The sequence below is a fragment of the Chrysemys picta genome, chromosome 22 (assembly GCF_011386835.1).
Source record: "Chrysemys picta bellii isolate R12L10 chromosome 22, ASM1138683v2, whole genome shotgun sequence".
NCBI classification, from domain to species: Eukaryota; Metazoa; Chordata; order Testudines; family Emydidae; genus Chrysemys; species Chrysemys picta.
The window spans coordinates 15894698-15910559 of NC_088812.1; the positions used below are offsets into that span (position 1 = coordinate 15894698).

At 59.7% G+C, this 15862-nt stretch overlaps 1 protein-coding gene across 1 annotated transcript; it reads left to right on the forward strand.

The window, feature by feature from the left end:
* The first annotated feature begins 374 nt into the window (after positions 1–374).
* Positions 375–7845, forward strand: KRT18 (keratin 18). The gene is made up of 7 exons (XM_005291881.5): positions 375–1572; positions 4365–4447; positions 5005–5161; positions 5336–5500; positions 5840–5965; positions 6674–6897; positions 7574–7845. Exons 1-7 carry the CDS (start codon positions 1168–1170, stop codon positions 7701–7703), a joined length of 1290 nt encoding a protein of 429 aa, XP_005291938.2. The 5' UTR covers positions 375–1167; the 3' UTR covers positions 7704–7845.
* The last annotated feature ends 8017 nt before the right edge of the window (positions 7846–15862 follow it).

Genomic DNA, 15862 nt, shown 5'->3' on the forward strand with positions numbered 1-15862 from the left:
AGTTAGCATGCAGAGAGGACCACATTTGCACATGGGCTTAGCATGCAGAGAACCACATTTGCACATGGGCTTAGCATACAGAGAAGACTATGTTTGCACACTGGGTTAGCAAGCAGAGATTCCAGCTAAGCGAGCATGGAGATAGATACTGGTTAGGGAGTGACTGCAGTCGGTTCTCTGCTGGTGCACCCTAACCACTTTGCCCCTAGGGCCTACGCCCCACTTTGCTGGGGGTTGCTATGACTCCCCCTGCCTCTGCATCTTCGGAATTTGGTGCAAGGGGTGTCCGCTCAGCACCAGCAGATCAGCCCTCCCCCGGGAGGGTGCTGGGAAAACCCGGCAGGCTGGGGTATCAGCACTGTGGCAGCTAGGAGGGGGCAAGCGCTGGATGCAGTGATTGCAAAAGGCAAGCGAGGTTGCCAAATGGCTCTGAAACCCAGGGCCGGCGCTTCCACTAGGCGACCCTAGGCGGTCACCTAGGGCGGCAGGATTTGGGAGGCGGCATTTTGCCATCCTCAGTGGAAATTCGGCGGCGGGGGGTCCTTCCGCTCCGGGTCTTCGGCAGAAATTCGGCAGTGGGTCGGAAGGACCCCCGCCGCCGAATGCTCAGAGGAGGAGCGCTGCTGCCTAGGGCGGCAAAAACCCTGGCGCCGCTCCTGCTGAAACGCCCTCTGGGAACTACGAGGGCAGGCTTCCCGGGCCACCGACTCACAGGCCCAAATCTCTTGCTCGACCCCCTGGCCTGACGACAGGCTCCGGCCCAGAGAGAGCCGGGACAGAAAGGCCCCAGCTCCCCCATGGCTGGACAGATCCCTCTGCTAACTCTGCCCAGTACCCCCCTGTCCGGCTTCCTCAGCCAGGCACAGCTCGGGAACAGGCGTGGGTGGCTCCGGGTGGTATCCGGTTCCATGGAGCCGGGCTGGGCCCTTGGCAAGGGTTCAGGTGAGCCGGCTGTGCAAACAAAGGCCAGGACCAGGCCTTAGCTAGCCCCACCTTCCTGGAGCAGAGGGAAGCGGATAGAGGTGGGGGTGGCTAAGCCCTACCCAGCCCCTCCTCTGCTCCTGGCTATAAATTCCAGTCTGCATCCAGTCCAGCCCTGCACAGACTGAGATCTGACTACTGGTGCAAACTCTTCTCTCTGTCCGTTCCCCACCTGCTGCTAGCACCATGAATTACTCCAGATCCACCACCTATTCCAGCGGTGTGAGAGGCCCAAACATCATGGGCAGGAGGTACGCCCCAAACAGTGCTGCCAGCGTCTACGCCGGGGCAGGGGGCTCTGGCTCGAGGATCTCCGTGGCCAGGACCACCGGCCTGGGCTGCAGCTTCCCCAGCAGCAGCGCCGGAGGCAGTTACAGCATCGCCCTGTCTGGCTCCGGGGTGGTGCAGAACGAGAAGGAAACCATGCAGGATCTGAATGAACGCCTGGCCTCCTACCTGGACAAGGTGCGCAGACTGGAAACCGACAACCAGAAGCTCGAGACCCAGATCCGGGAGTTCATGGACAAGAAGGGCCCCAGTTCCCGGGACTGGAGCCACTACTTCGACATCATCGAGGACCTGAGGAAGCAGGTGAGGTGCTCCCTGCTCCTGCCTCCCCCGCCTAGCCTTGGCCACCTGGATCACGTTCAGATCTGCGGCCCCCAACCCCACTGGATCAGGGAGGAGGTGGCACATGCAGGACCCCCCCCAATCTAGCACCACCTCTGCCTGGGACCAAGCAGGAACCAGTGGGAGAGGGGAGGATCATGCACCTGTCGGCATCCCCATATCTGGGATCAGCCCTCTGTGCCCCCCCCGCCCCCCGCCGAGGGGCAGGGAGTAGCGTGGGTTTGCTACCCGTGCAGGGGTCCGTGCAGCAAAGGAAAGCCTAGGAACAAGCCCCCCCTTTGGGGAGTGTTGCAAGGTTACTAGACTTGCACCCTGTCCCAAGCGCAGCCCCGTGCATTCACCCACCTGGGCTTGCCCCCAAACCCCCAGGAGGTCCCTCTGCAGTCAGCTCGCTGGGGTGCTGCGTCTGGGCATGCCGGGTCCGGTTGGGCTGGAGGCCGAGGTGAGGGGCCCAACCCAGCCCCCTGTGCGGGGGGCCTGTATCCCCAGGTGGGAAGCTGGTAAATTCAGCCAGCTTGAGGGCAGGCACTTTGCTGCAGCCTGGGGGAGTTACTCATTAACCTCCCCTGCACAGAGGCCTGACCTTCAGCACAGCTCAGAGGAGCAGAAGCAGGGTGTGGCAGGGCGGAATCCCAGATTTCCCCGGCTCCTCCAGCTACAGCCTGTTGGGAGGAGGGGGGTAATTCCCACCCACTCCGCGGGGGCGCTGAGGGGGTCTCGGCCCCTCCCTCAAAGCAGACGATTATTCTAGTAGCGGCCCCGTTGTGCCAGGCGCTGCACACACACCAGGGGAAGGCAGCCCCTGCCCTGACACGTGTTCCCCTTCTAAATAGGCAGAAGGGAAACTGAGGCACGGAGCAGCAAAGTGACTTGCCCAAGGTCAGTGGTCGAGCGAGGGCCCGAATCCAGGTCTAACAAGTCCCAGTTCAGAGTTCTATCCACTAGGCCGCACTGCCGCTGTTAGGGCTGGCTTAGTCTCCTTAATATTTGTTGCATGCCTGTTTCCTGAACCAGCCCCCCAGGGCGATCTCAGGGGCATTTGCCTGTTTGCACCGGTTGACTGAAAACTCTCTTCCCATGCAGGGTGGGGTGGCTCAGAGTAAAACAGGCGCGGTGGGATGTAGCTGGGGTGGGTGGGGGACAAGACGGATGTTTGTTCCCTCTCTTGGCAAACAGAACAAAGACAGTGAGACCGTTTGGAAAGGCGCGGTGGGAACAGGTGTGCAGGGCGACAGGAGAAAGCCCCATCTGGAAGGGGCGCAGGTGCAGAGGGCAGAGAGAGAGATGGAAAGCACCAACCCCCGCCTGAAAACCCCTCCAGGCAACGCCCCTGACTCCCCTCGGGGAAAGGAAGAGGAGAATTTGGCCCCTCAGGGTTATTTATACCTGAGGGCATGACCACCCTGTGATCCACAGCAAATCTCTCTTCTCCCAGAGCTGGGAAGAGAACCCAGGAGTCCTGACGCCTCTGCTCTAACCACTAGACACCACTCCCCACTAAGAGCTGGGAAAGAACCCAGGAGTCCTGACTCCCAGCCTGTCCTACTTTAGCCCACTCGACAAGTCCCATGCCCCTTCCCAAGCCTGCAAACTGAACCCAGGAGTCCTGACTCCCAGCCCCGCTCTGCTCCAACCATTAGACTCAACTCCTTCCCATAACATGTCTTCCCTCCTGGAAGTTCAAAGAGAAAGGCCTGGTCTAACCCCACATAGTTTCACTGTGTTGGCTAGTGGTGTGAGGTCCCCTGGGGTGGAGGCTGGTAGAAAGGTGCCCTAGAGGGGAGGCAGCGTGGCTGAGTAGGCAGCACACTGGACTGGAAACGTGGGCTCTATTCCCGGCTCTCCCACTGGCTGATTGGGCGACCTTGGGCAAGTCACATCATCGCCCCGTGCCTCGGTTTCCCCATCTCCGAGACTGGGATCTCACAGATTTTCGAAGCACTCAGCACCCCCCACCGGTGCTGGGTTTTCAGCAAGAGCTGAGCACTTGGGGGGGGGCAGGCCTGGAAAACTGGCTGTTATTTAGGGAGTAACCGGAGCTGAGCCCACGGGGAAATCCAGCCACCGTGGCCTGCTTTTCAGAGGGGCTGAGCAAACATGGAGGCTTCCATCGGCACTCTGGGTTGCTTTCCAACCGGTCTCCAATCAGGCACCCCAAAAGTGGGGTACCCCAAATTTTAGGCCACTTTGGGCCTAACTGCTGCCCAAGGTCACCCAGCGCTGGGGCTGGGAGCCAAGGGGCCTGGGTGACCTTTTATTCCTCCTGGTGAATAAAACCCAGGCCTCCTGGCTCTCCTGTGCTTGGCACCTGTTAGTCCCATTTTTAGGGCTCAGATCTCAGGGTGACGGGCACCCGCGAATAGACCGGGCGGTGTCTCTTTAAGCACCTTCGTCTCCCGTTGCTGTGGGAACCGCACCTGCCTTGCACCTGTGCTGAGCTAGGCAAACAATGCAGTGGGTTGGCAGGAGCCCAGCGGATTCAGGTTACAGGTTCCCGGCGGAGGCTGGCACAGGAGAGCGATTCCTGGATCAGAGGCTGGGTGTGGCGCCCTCTGGCTCTCGTGGGGCATCGCCAGGCCGCGGGGGCCCCGCCGAGGGAGGTGGGACCCTGCTGCCATCCTGGGGGCATGGGCGGCCCGCTGGGAGAGCTCAGAACTTAGCCCCTTATCCGGGTCCCCTCCAACCCAGCCAGCCCCAGCGCTGCTCTCTGCACCCACTGACCCCCCCACCCCATGCGTCTTCCCCCTGCCCAGATCTTGGACAGCGCCGTGGACAATGCCCGGATCGTCCTGCAGATTGACAACGCCCGCCTGGCCGCCGATGACTTCCGGGTCAAGTGAGCGTCCCGCCGAGCAGATACGCAGTCACTGTCCTCTCGCCCTGGCCGGGGCGGAGATCTCCTGGTGGGGTGGGAGGCCAGGGGGGAGGGGCACGACCCAGAGAGGAAGCCCCCATCCCCCAGGGTATATGGGAGGACGTTGGCACATGGAGGGTGGAGAGGTCCAGCACTCAGGGTGCTCCCCCCCCGCAAACACACAGACTCATGGTGCAGGAGTCTCAACCCCCAAACATACATCCCCACCCTACTCACACACTTGGGGGAGGGGCTGTGCCCCTCAAATGCACCCCCACACGTGGGGGAGGGACTCTGCCCCACAATTGCATCCCCCACTGCCACACATAGGGGCTCTTGCCCCCCAAATGCACTCCCAAAACTGGTGGAGGGGCTCTTGCCCCCCAAATGAACACCCTGCAGCACCCCACACATGGGGGAGGGGCTTCCCCCCCCCAATGCCTTCTCCTCACCCCCACAGACGGCAGAGGGGCTCCAGCCCCCCTGCAGGGCTGGAGCTCCGTCCCCAAGCACTGAGCCCCTCCCCCTCCCCGGCGCAGGTTCGAGTCGGAGCTGGCCATCCGCCAGTCAGTGGAGAGCGACATCAACGGGCTGCGGAAGGTCCTCGACGACACCAACATGAGCCGGCTGCAGCTGGAGGGAGAGATCGAGTCCCTCAAGGAGGAGCTGATCTTCATGAAGAAGAACCATCAGGATGTAAGTTGGGGAGGGGGGGCTGTGCCCACATGGGGCAGGACCGTCCTGCGTGTCTCAGCCCTGGGCTCACTTTTGGGGGGCGGGAGGCAGCTCCCAGAAGGGCCCAGGATGGGGTGGGGAGGGTCCCTTCTCCCAAAGGGCGGACGTCTCACCAGTCCGGGCGTATCCCTGCAGGAGGTGGACAGCCTGCAGGCCCAGATCACCAACTCGGGGCTGACGGTGGAAGTGGACGCCGCTCAGCCTCAGGACCTGGGCAAGGTCATGGCGGAGATCCGGGCTCAGTACGACAACCTGGCGCAGAAGAACATGGCGGACCTGGACCAGCAATGGAACCAGATGGTGAGCCGGGGAGGAGGGTGGGGCGCTGCCACGGCCTGTCCCCGGGGGGTCCCCCACTTCCTGCCACCCTCAAGAACCAGACCACTTAAGGGGACCCCTTTGGGCACCTCCCTGCCCCTCAGTGTGGCTGCACGTTCAGGACGAGTTCACATCGCCAAGCCCAGAATCGGGGGCGGTTCTGATCCGGGGCTCTGGTTTGGCCCGTGATGGAGACAGGGCTGCCGGAGCTACATCCCCTGGGGTGTCGGGGTCTGGGAGGTTTGGCCCAGGCTAGCTCTGGCTGGCAAGGAAGAGACTCCCCCCACCCCCAAGTAACTGACCTGCCCCGTCCCCCTCCAGATCACCCAGAGCACCGTGGAGATCACCCAGAACACAAAGGAGATCGAGGTGGCCCGCAGCAGCGTCTCCGAGCTGCGCCGCACCTACCAGACGCTGGAGATCGAGCTGGAGTCCCTGCGCAACCTGGTACGCTCCCCCTCCAACTCTCCCATGCCAGAGCCGGGGTCCCCCTGCTCCCCCTCCCCACCTCCCGTGCCAGAGCCAGGGTCCCCCTGCTCCCCCTGCTCCCCCTCCTGTGCCAGAGCCGGGGTCCCCCTGCTCCCTCTCCCCCCTCCCCGAGCCGGGGTCCCCCTGCTCCGCCTCCCGTACCAGAGCTGGGGTCCCCCTACTCCCCCCACCTCCCGTGCCAGAGCCGGGATCCCCCTGCTCCCCCCCACCACTGCAGCTGGGTTCCTCCCTCACTCCCCCGTCCCCAGTGCTGCTTTCCCCTCCCCAGCACCAGGTCGGGTTCTCCCTGTCCCACTCCCCCCGCAATACCACAGCTGGGCTCTCCAGCATCACGTCCAGGGTCTCCTGCACCCCGTTGAGCCTCTCTCCATCCGTGCACAGGGAGGGGGCTTTCTCCCTGTCCTGCCCCAGAGCCCTGATCCAGCCCCGGCGCTCAGGCTGGCAACCACGTTAGAGGTGGACGGCATCCCAGCGTGCCGGGGATACCCTCCGCGGTGAGGGAGCTAACGTTGGCCCATCGCCCTCAGCCAGGCCACATCCTGGTTTCACCTTGTCCAATGCTGCCCCCCAAAGGGGAGGAGCTAGTGCCTCTGGGGCATGGCATCCTCCCCAGAGGTGTGGCTGGTGCCCACGGAGGCATGGCACTGACCTCTCCTCCCCTTGCAGAAAGCCAGCTTGGAAGCAAACCTGCAGGACGTGGAGCAGCGCTACGCCATGCAGATGGAGCATCTGAATGGGCAGCTCCTGCGGGCTGAGGCGGAGCTGGCTCAGATACGCAACGACATCCAGCGCCAGTCTGAGGACTACCAGGCCCTGCTGAACATCAAGGACAAGCTGGAGGCAGAAATCGCTACCTACAGGCGGCTGTTGGAGGGCGGAGAGGAGTTCAAGTGAGTGCCTCGGGCCGGGGCGTCGGTTCCTCCCACAGCCCTGCTGCTTTCCAGGTGCCCCGTCGCGCTTCCCATTGGTGGGAGCGGTGGGATAGGGAGGATTTAACCCTGGGGCCCCTAGGAAACCTGGCTCCAGGATAACTCATCTTGCCCCTCACTCCCTGTTATAGCAATTCCCAGCTGGGTTAGCTGAGGGGCCGGGAAGCTATTGTGATTTGACCCAGGCCAGAGAGAGGGGAATATTCCCCCCAGTGTTTGGCCCCAGTTGCTGGGCCACGGTGCCCCTGAGGCTCCCCCAGGGATGGGAAGGGGCAGGCAGGCCCAGATCCCCACCAGGAATGGGCTTTGTCCCTCTTAGGACCAACCGCACGTCTGGGGCTGTCTCCCAGGGGAGCCTCATCCCTAGAACCCCATGTTCCCTGGATTCGTGGCTCTGGCAGGAAGCCGGTGGCGGGGAAAGTGGGTGCCCCTTCAGTGGGGCCAGGGAGAGGCTAATGCTTACCAGGGCATAATGCCACTCCGCACTACTGATCCCGTGTGGGCTGCTCCCTGATGACCTCCCTCCCAAGCGGTGTGCGGTCCAGCCCCCAGGTCCCCATCCCTGGTTGCATGCAGTGGACCAGGGACTCTGGGACGGCCCCTTGAGCGTTCACGCTCCCTCTCTCCCCCTCTGCAGCCTGAACGACGCCCTGGTGGACACCGGCAGCATCTCACAGACCACCCACAAGGTCGTCACCACGACCAAGAAGATGGTGGACGGCAAAGTGGTGTCGGACACCAGCGAATCCCAATTGTTCAGGCGCTGAGAAGATACACCCCATGGTCCCTGCTCCCTTCCCTTAGCATCTGGCATTGCAGTGCCCGGAGAGGGCTGCGGGCAACTGGCTTTGCCTCCCATCACCCGCTTGCTTGGTCAGCGGAGCTCAATAAAAAACGCAATTGACCTCAGAGTGCACTGCTTCGCTTGGGCTTCTGGTGGCCTTTGGGGGAGGGGCGGGGGATCCTCGCCGAGCCCTGTATTCCCTGATAATGAGGTTAAGTGGCCCCCTGCCCAAGGTGCTCGGAGCGCTTCCCATGCTGCCACATGGCACCCTGGTCATGTAGGGACATAGCCCTGTATCTCCATTTATACAGATGGGAAAACCGAGGCACGCGGCGGCTAAAACAACTTGCCCAAAGTCACAGAGCCAGTCACTGGCAGAGCTGGGATAGATGTCCAGTCCCTGGTCTAACCACCCCCACCCCCACAACTTTCCCTAGCAAGGAGGAGAACCCAAGAGTCCTGAATCCCAGCCACTCTTCATCCCTGTTCTAACCATCAGACTGCACTCCCCACCCAGAACCCAGGAGTCCCGATTCCCAGCCTCCGCCCCCTCTAATCATTAGACAGCACTCCCTCCCAGAGCTGGGGATAGAACCCAGGAGTCCTGACTCCCATGCCACCCCCTCCTCCCCCAACCATTAGACTGCACTTCCCTCCCATAGTCAGGAATAGAACCTAGGCGTCCTGATTCCCAGCCCCAGCCCGCTCTAACCATTAGACTACATTCCTTCCCAGAGCCAAAGATAGAATCCAGAAGTCCTGACTCCCACTCCCTCCCCCGCCACCCTAATCACTAGCCTGCACTCCCCTCCTATAGTCAGGAAAAGAACCCAGGTGTCCTGATTCCCAGCAACTTCCCCTCTCCCCCACTTTAACCATTAGACCGCACTCCCTCTCATAGTCAGGAATAGAACCTAAGGGTCCTGATCCCCAATCTCCTGCTTTAACTAGCCTCCCCAGTTCTAAGCACTCACCCTTCCATTTCCCTCCTTCGGGGTTCCCGTCCTGCCCCCCGATAGCACAGATCCCAGCTGTGTCTCTCCGAATGGCCCATTGCCACTGTGGGGCTTGGTCCGCAGTGGAGCTCACGAATTTCACGCCTCTTCTGCTAGTCCTGGGGCCACTCCACAACGCCTTATTCCACGGGGGGCTGCCCACGTCCAGCCCCCTAATGGCACCATGGCACTAAACTCAATAACCCCACTCTCTGGGCCTGTTGCAACTGGAACGAACAAGTCGGGGTCACAGGCATCCTGCACTTCACTCTTCGCACTGGATTGTGGGGCGGAGCTGTTCTGTCTAGTGCAGTAATCCATGGCTCTCCAAGGCTGGGCTGGCTAATTAGCGGCCCCAGTAGCCTTCCATAAGGCAGAGCGCTGGTCGTATATGCCATGCACCGAGCCCCTTCTGCTGGCAGCTGGACCCTGCCAGTCTGGCCCTGTCCTGCCAGGAATCCGAGGGTCTTTCTAGGGCTTTCCCCTGACTTGTCTCTATCTATCAGCCCCTTCCCTCAAAGGGGAGTGAAATTGGTTGCACCCATTTGGCTCCTTAGATCCATGGTGGCATGGCCACAGGTGAGTCCCCAGGTCGCAGGGCCCCTGGGTGCTATGGGATGCAGTCTTGGGGCAATGGCAGAATGAAAGACCCCCAGGCAGGCTGGCGAATGGGCGCCAGCCATGGAAGGAATCCCAAAATTTAGCACTTGGGAATGGAGAAGGGGTGTGGTGTTCTTCCAAGCTCTGCCCACGACATAAGCTCCACCCATGCCTACTGCCAAGTATGAGACGCTGCTCAGATGATGGGGCAGGGTAGGGTGATCCGGACTGTCCCGATTTTATAGGGACAGTCCCGATATTTGGGGCTTTTTTTTTATATGGGCTCCTATTACCCCCCCATCCCCTGTCCCGATTTTTCACACTTGGTATCTGGTCACCCTAGGTGTTCAGTCCTGGCCTCTCCCAGCAGGGGGCGCTGTAGGGAGCAGGGCAGGAGCGCTGGCCGTGGGGGGAGCTCCCAGCTGCTCCAGCCCCCGCCTCTCCCAGTGTAAAGTAGGCACAACAAGTGTCAACTACTCCCTTTCCCGCTCCAAATGAGCAGAGCTGGGCAGACCCCAGCCTCGGGAGCAGGGAGGAGCAGCTGATTACCGAGGACGGTTCAGAGGGAAGGGAATTTGGCAGGTGCTACTCTGCTCTCTTCTGCTGTGTCCAAGCAACCCCGCTGCTCTCAGCCACATCCGTGTAAACACCAAGCAACCCCGCTGATTTCGGTGCTGCTCCTCCCGATTTGCCCCGCTAGGGGTAACCCCTGGGAGCCGGCGCTCCAGGTAACCTTGGGGTAATAACCCTTTCAGCAGCTCCCGCCCCTGCAGGTTGGGGCCCTGGCTTCCCACTCGCAGGGAGAGGAGCCGGGTTTGCATCCAGCGCCCGTTTGCACTGAAACCAGATCAACTGATTAGAGCAACCAGAACCCCACAGCCTTAAACGCCCACTGATTTCAATGGGAGTCGAGCACCTCAGTACATCTGAGGCTCTGGGCCTTTGTCCTCTCTAGGCATGCGCTTCAAACCGCGGGCTTTGGAGTAGCAGGTGTGTGTGTGCAGGCTCAGGGTGTGTGGGTGTGTATTTGTGTGTGTTCAGCCTCAGGGTGTGGGTGTGTGTACATGGGTGGGTGTGTGGGCTAAGGGGTGTGTGAAAGCTAAGGGATGTGTGTGTGTGTATTTGTGTGTGCGCACAGGCTCAGCTGTGCATTTCATGTGTGTGTTCAGCCTCAGGGTGTGTATGTGTGTGTGTACATGGGTGGGTGTGCAGGCTAAGGGGTGTGTGAAAGCTAAGGTGTGTGTGTGTGTGTGTATTTGTGTGTGCACACAGGCTCGGCTGTGCATTTCATGTGTGTGTTCCACCTCAGGGTGTGTGTGTGGGGGGACAGGCTAAGGGGTGTGTGAAAGCTAAGGGGGGTGTGTGTGTATTTGTGTGTGTTCAACCTCAGGGTGTGTATGTGTGTGTGTGTGTGTGTACATGGGTGTGTGTGTGGGCTAAGGGGTGTGTGAAAGCTAAGGGGTGTGTGTGTGTATTTGTGTGTGCACACAGGCTCAGCTGTGCATTTAATGTGTGTGTTCAGCCTCAGGATATGTGTGTGTATTTGTGTGTGTTCAGCCTCAGGGTGTGTATGTGTGTGTGTACATGGGTGTGTGTGTGGACTAAGGGGTGTGTGTGTGTGTATATTTGTGTGTGCACACAGGCTCAGCTGTGTATTTCATGTGTGTGTTCAGCTTCAGTGTGGGTGTGGGTGGGCGGGTGTGTGCACACGCAGGTTTTTGTCGTCGCTTCTTGGGCTGTGAAATCGACGTTCACCAGCATTTACTGATCAAAATCAAATCCTTCCAAGCCACCGTAGCTAGGCGTATTTCTGGGGCCTTCTGGTGCTACAATGGTGGGAGGGAGGGAGCGGCAGGTCAGTACTAGACAGGTAGACATGGGGGGCATGGGAGGCTGCAGACTCACAGGTATGTGGGGATGGGGGTGCAACTGTTTGTGTTATTTCTCTCCACTACCCTTGCAGCTTCTTGTGCTGCCGGTCATCACACGCCGTGCCCAGAGCTGCCCCATCCCAGCCAGATGCCCCATCTTCACGCCAGCCGGACCTCACCCATTCCCCTAGCAGGAGCCGCCAAGCTCTCTGGAGGAGCTGAGATAACTCACTGGCCCTGAGATAGCAGCTGGAATAGCTCTGGCTGGGCACAGCTGATAGGTGGGTACAACACCCTTGAAGACAAATATTTGTTTCTGGGGAAAGACGGCCTTTTCCTGTTGGAACTTGTGCTAGGAAGGGGCCCTGTGGACTGGTGATCAGGTGCCAACCAGGGAATTCTCACTGATACCGTCCCCTTGTGCTTGGGAACCAGGCTGTTTGCAGTGAGGAGACCTGAGCTAGCTTCCCCTCCTGCTAGGCACGGCAGGGCCACGTCTCGTGCCAGTTGGTGCTTCAAAGCCCCAGCTTCTGGAGTCCCGGGGTGCAGAGACATTGGAAACGTGACTCTTGCAGGCTCAAAAAACAGATGGCCAAGAAAAAGATCCCAGGATGATGTTTTTAATGGCATGACTGTTGAGCCAATCATGATTTTGCGGGGGGGGGGGGGGGGGGACACACATGACTCATGATTTGTGATCCCGTGGAATTGGCCATGTAGCATGGAACCCCTCCGGATGGGAGGTAGCATCTAAAGGTTAGAGCACAGGGTTGGGCACCAGGATACCGAGGTTCTGGTCCTGGCCCTGGAGCAGTCAGGGCTCAGTCTAGGGGCACCTGCCCAGTGGAGAATTCCCTATTTAGCCAAGGAACGGATGGCAAAGGCAGGAAGCTCTGATAGGTCCTTCCCCCTGTGTGGGGTTCAGACCCTGGATCCCCCGCTCTGGGGTCAGCGTGTCCTGGATGAGTCAGTTATCCAGAATTCCTTGCTGTGCCCCACGGCTGCCTGAGTCATTCTCAAGGACACCTACTTCTCACACCGCTCTGGCATGACTCACCGGCAGAGACCCCGCTCCTCCACAGAAATGGGGGACTTTGCTCCCACTTTCTGTCAGGACAGGGTGAGGGGGGCTCCCTGCCTAGCTGCAGTGGGATGTGCAAAGCCCCGGCAGACCTCTCCCCAAACGCAGAATCGGTGACTGTGAAAGGAGAGGCACACCAGTGTGAACCCAGAGACCATGCAACCGGCTTGGCAGAGCACAGCTCAGGAGCGCGGGTGAGTGTGTGTTTGTGTGTGTGACCGCACAAGGGTGAGTCACTGCTGAGATAACCTTGATCAGTAACTCCGTTGCCTTGGGGAAAAAACACAAACAAAAGCCCCTTGTGTTGCCACCTTATCTCCAGACACTAAACCCTTTGATGCAGTTAGCCTGGGCCGCTTGGAATGAGGGTCAGACACGCCACACAGAAATAAGAGGAAGGCAAGCTGAGAAATGCATTCGCCCCAGCCTGGGAGCCCTGCGCATCCTCCTCTTGGCTTGTCTAGTGCAGACTGTACCCTGCAGGGACCCCCAGTGTTGGGAGCTTCCCCACAGCAGTGCCCAGCTGGGGACTCCATTGCAGCAGCTTCCCCACAGCAATTCAGTTCTCATGGCACTGCCCAGAAAGCAAAAGTTGGCACACCCAACTCCCACCCCAGAGGTTCCCCTGCTAGGCATTCAGGAGAATAATCTGCAGTTAAACTTTAAACAGCTTCCTCTCTCATATCAGCAGCTGATAGAGACGGCCTGCAGAACAGGACTCTGGGGGTGTTTGCAGGGTGGCAGGGGCTTTCACGGCCCCCTCTGCGCGTACCCCCCACCGCCGGGTTAATGACAACTCAGCCAGCAAAGCCCCGGCAGGTGGGAACAAGGCTTACGGATGGATTGAAACTTCCAGGGTGCAGAAGGGCCCCCAGTTCCCAACAAACTTCAGCCTTAGGTGGCAGGGCCAAAGGCTGTCGCCTGGATATCCTAGGGGTCTCAAACTGGGTACCCCAAAACGAGGCATCCAGAATTAGAGGCCACTTTGGAAAATGTGGTTGCACATGACTAGATAGATAGAGGGGGTGGATGGGGATAGATAGATAGATGTTACTGGGTATTTATCTATCTGTTCAGGGCCCTGTACTCATGTAGCTTTGTTTGGGGTCTGCTGTGCCCATGGGAGGACTGTATATTGACCGGGGGGTTGTCGCTAGTGTCCAGGGGAACCCTTTGCCCCCTTGCCAGGCCGGTCTGTATTCCAGGAGGCGGGCAGTGCCCCAGCACAGCAGGGCAGGCAGTGTGTTCTTGCTGGAGGGGTAAGCCTTTGCTGCGTGGCTGCAGTGGCACCATCAGAGGAGTGGGGGGACGGGACGTCCCCTGCAGGCCCGTGTCCAGGCAGACGGGAGTGGGGCTGCCAGGCATTCTGGGGATTGTCGGAGCAGGCCCCAGCCCCTCTCCAAGGCTGGAAAGTCCCACTCTTAATGAGCACAATACAACACAATGTCTGGGAGCAATTACAGGAGCTAGCTCTAATCTCTCCCCTTGATAGCCTCCCACTGCTACTCATTTCACCCGCCCGCCCTGCGTGCTGATAGCCTCTGGGCAGGGTAAGGCTCCTAACGACCTCGCCTGTCTGCAGGAAAATCCCCTGGGATTATCATCCTGCTCAACCTATAGTGATAACCTACAGCAGAGGGAGGGGGTGGGGGTGCATCAGTTTAAGCCTTTTGCCCCAGTGGAGATAGTGCTTTGCACCAGGACAGCTCACCCCATTGTGAATTGCACTGGGACAGCCCCGTTGTCGTGTCTCTGCACCAGTGTAGTGGTTTTGCACCGGTGCAGTGGCGAATTTCACTAGTCTAGACCAACCCCAGGGAAAGACGAGGAACCTGGGAGGAGATTAACGCGGAGCTGGGCACTCACACCTCCTCCATGCCTTTGATCACTGCATCCCCAGGCTCGGCCTGGTCACACAACACCCACCAGCCCTTCTCTCTCCTTCAGAATCTGTCCCGCTTGGACACCTCCATGTGCGGTCCAGCCACACTGACAGCCACCCTGCGGTAGTCTGGCCCCCCATAGTCCTTCACCAGCGTCCCACACCCAGTGCGGACACACCAGCGTGGCAGGGATCAAAACAAGCCATGCCCACGAGAAGGCTGTTATGAGCTGGAGTCCTACCTTTGCTCCCCTGCCTCCCTCCTTGCCTGGCACGGAGGAAAGCCTGGGGCTTTCCAGGCCTTGTCTGGGAACTCTCCACCTCACCGGCTCCCTGGGTGTGTTGCTCCAGCCTGGCAGAGAAAACGGGGGCCTTCCGCCAGCCCCGGGGATGCAGCTGTGTGACAGAATTGCCCCTCCCCTCCTCATTATCTTTCCACTGCCGCTGTCACGCGCTAAGGAGAACCCACAGTGCGCCTGGCACAGGTGGACTGGCAGAGGCTCCAAATCCTCCAATTATCCCCACACCACCAGCAGCAGGGCTGCCCACACCTTTCCCCTGACCTCCCTAGTCCCCTCCACACCGACTGATGACTGCAGAAGGATCACCCGACCCGAGGCCATGATGCTCCAGTGAAGGAGCTAGGTTCTAGCCTCCCACAGGCCTCCCTAGCCAGCGTGTTGTTCTCATAGGGAAGCGCCTGAGTATTTCGATTCCCCTGGAATTTCAGGGCTGGGCTGGGTCAGTTGGTTTTGGCCCTTTCTCCTCATTCAGCCAAGCAGGAATGTCTACCCAGCTGCCAGGAACAAGAGAACTCCCTGCGGGTGTGGGGTCCACACGTGTTTATTGTGCAAACGTCTCTGCCGGCCCACTGGGGTCCCTGGACTCCAGCCCCGGCCGCCCCTGGAGAGGCAAGGTTCAAGTTAAGCTCTCCCCGCTGCATGGCTCCATGCTGTGCGCTGATCAAGCGGAGGAGGCGGCTGTAGCATGGAGGGAGTGCCAGGGACAGAGCTAGCGTCCCAACAAAGCTAGCTTTGTAGAGAAACAAATGATACGCCAGCGTTAGGTTTCGCTTCGCTGCACCGAACCCAGGAAGCGTCCCCAGCTCCTGCCGCAAACACTCTGGGCTCTGTCTCCCCTCTGCTGGGGTCTGTCCCAGGGCAGAGGATGGTAAAACAAGTGTGAACAGGCCAGCGTGCAAGAACAACCCTACCATAACAAACCGGCATGTGCAGCCAAGCACTCACAAGCAATCCTACAATAACGGACCCGTATGAACTGCCCAGTCCTCACAGGCAACCCTACAATAACGAACCAGTCTGCACAGCCCAGAACGTAGGCGTGACTATATAAAAACAAATCACTGCATGCTCACGTTTCTCTTATGGAGCTGCAGGCAGGGTTTCAGTTCGCCACACGAGCTTTGCACTGACAGGGGGGATCTTAAAGGAGAATTTGGTCCTGGAAGAATCCAGCCAGCTAACCCCTTTCATCCACGTTCAGCATGAAATGGACAAGGGAGTTAGGAAACTGACCAAGAGTGGATCATTGCTTCCTTTAGGGTCAGGCATGGCATGCTCTGCCCCACAGTCTGCTGACATCCGTGCCAGGTGTCTAGGGATGAGCCCAGCACTCGATCTGTTCACACGCCGATTCACACTCTGGACTCTGCTTGGGCATGAATCCATGTCCGCATGGGAGCCGGGATCACTC

Bases quoted from the DNA above. Each gene is read 5' to 3' on its own strand.
- KRT18 (XM_005291881.5), top strand. From the start codon at position 1,168: ATGAATTACTCCAGATCCACCACCTATTCCAGCGGTGTGAGAGGCCCA. The intron at 5,501-5,839 runs GTGAGCCGGGGA...GTCCCCCTCCAG, and splicing joins ACCAGCAATGGAACCAGATG to ATCACCCAGAGCACCGTGGA. The intron at 6,898-7,573 runs GTGAGTGCCTCG...CCCCCTCTGCAG, and splicing joins GAGGGCGGAGAGGAGTTCAA to CCTGAACGACGCCCTGGTGG.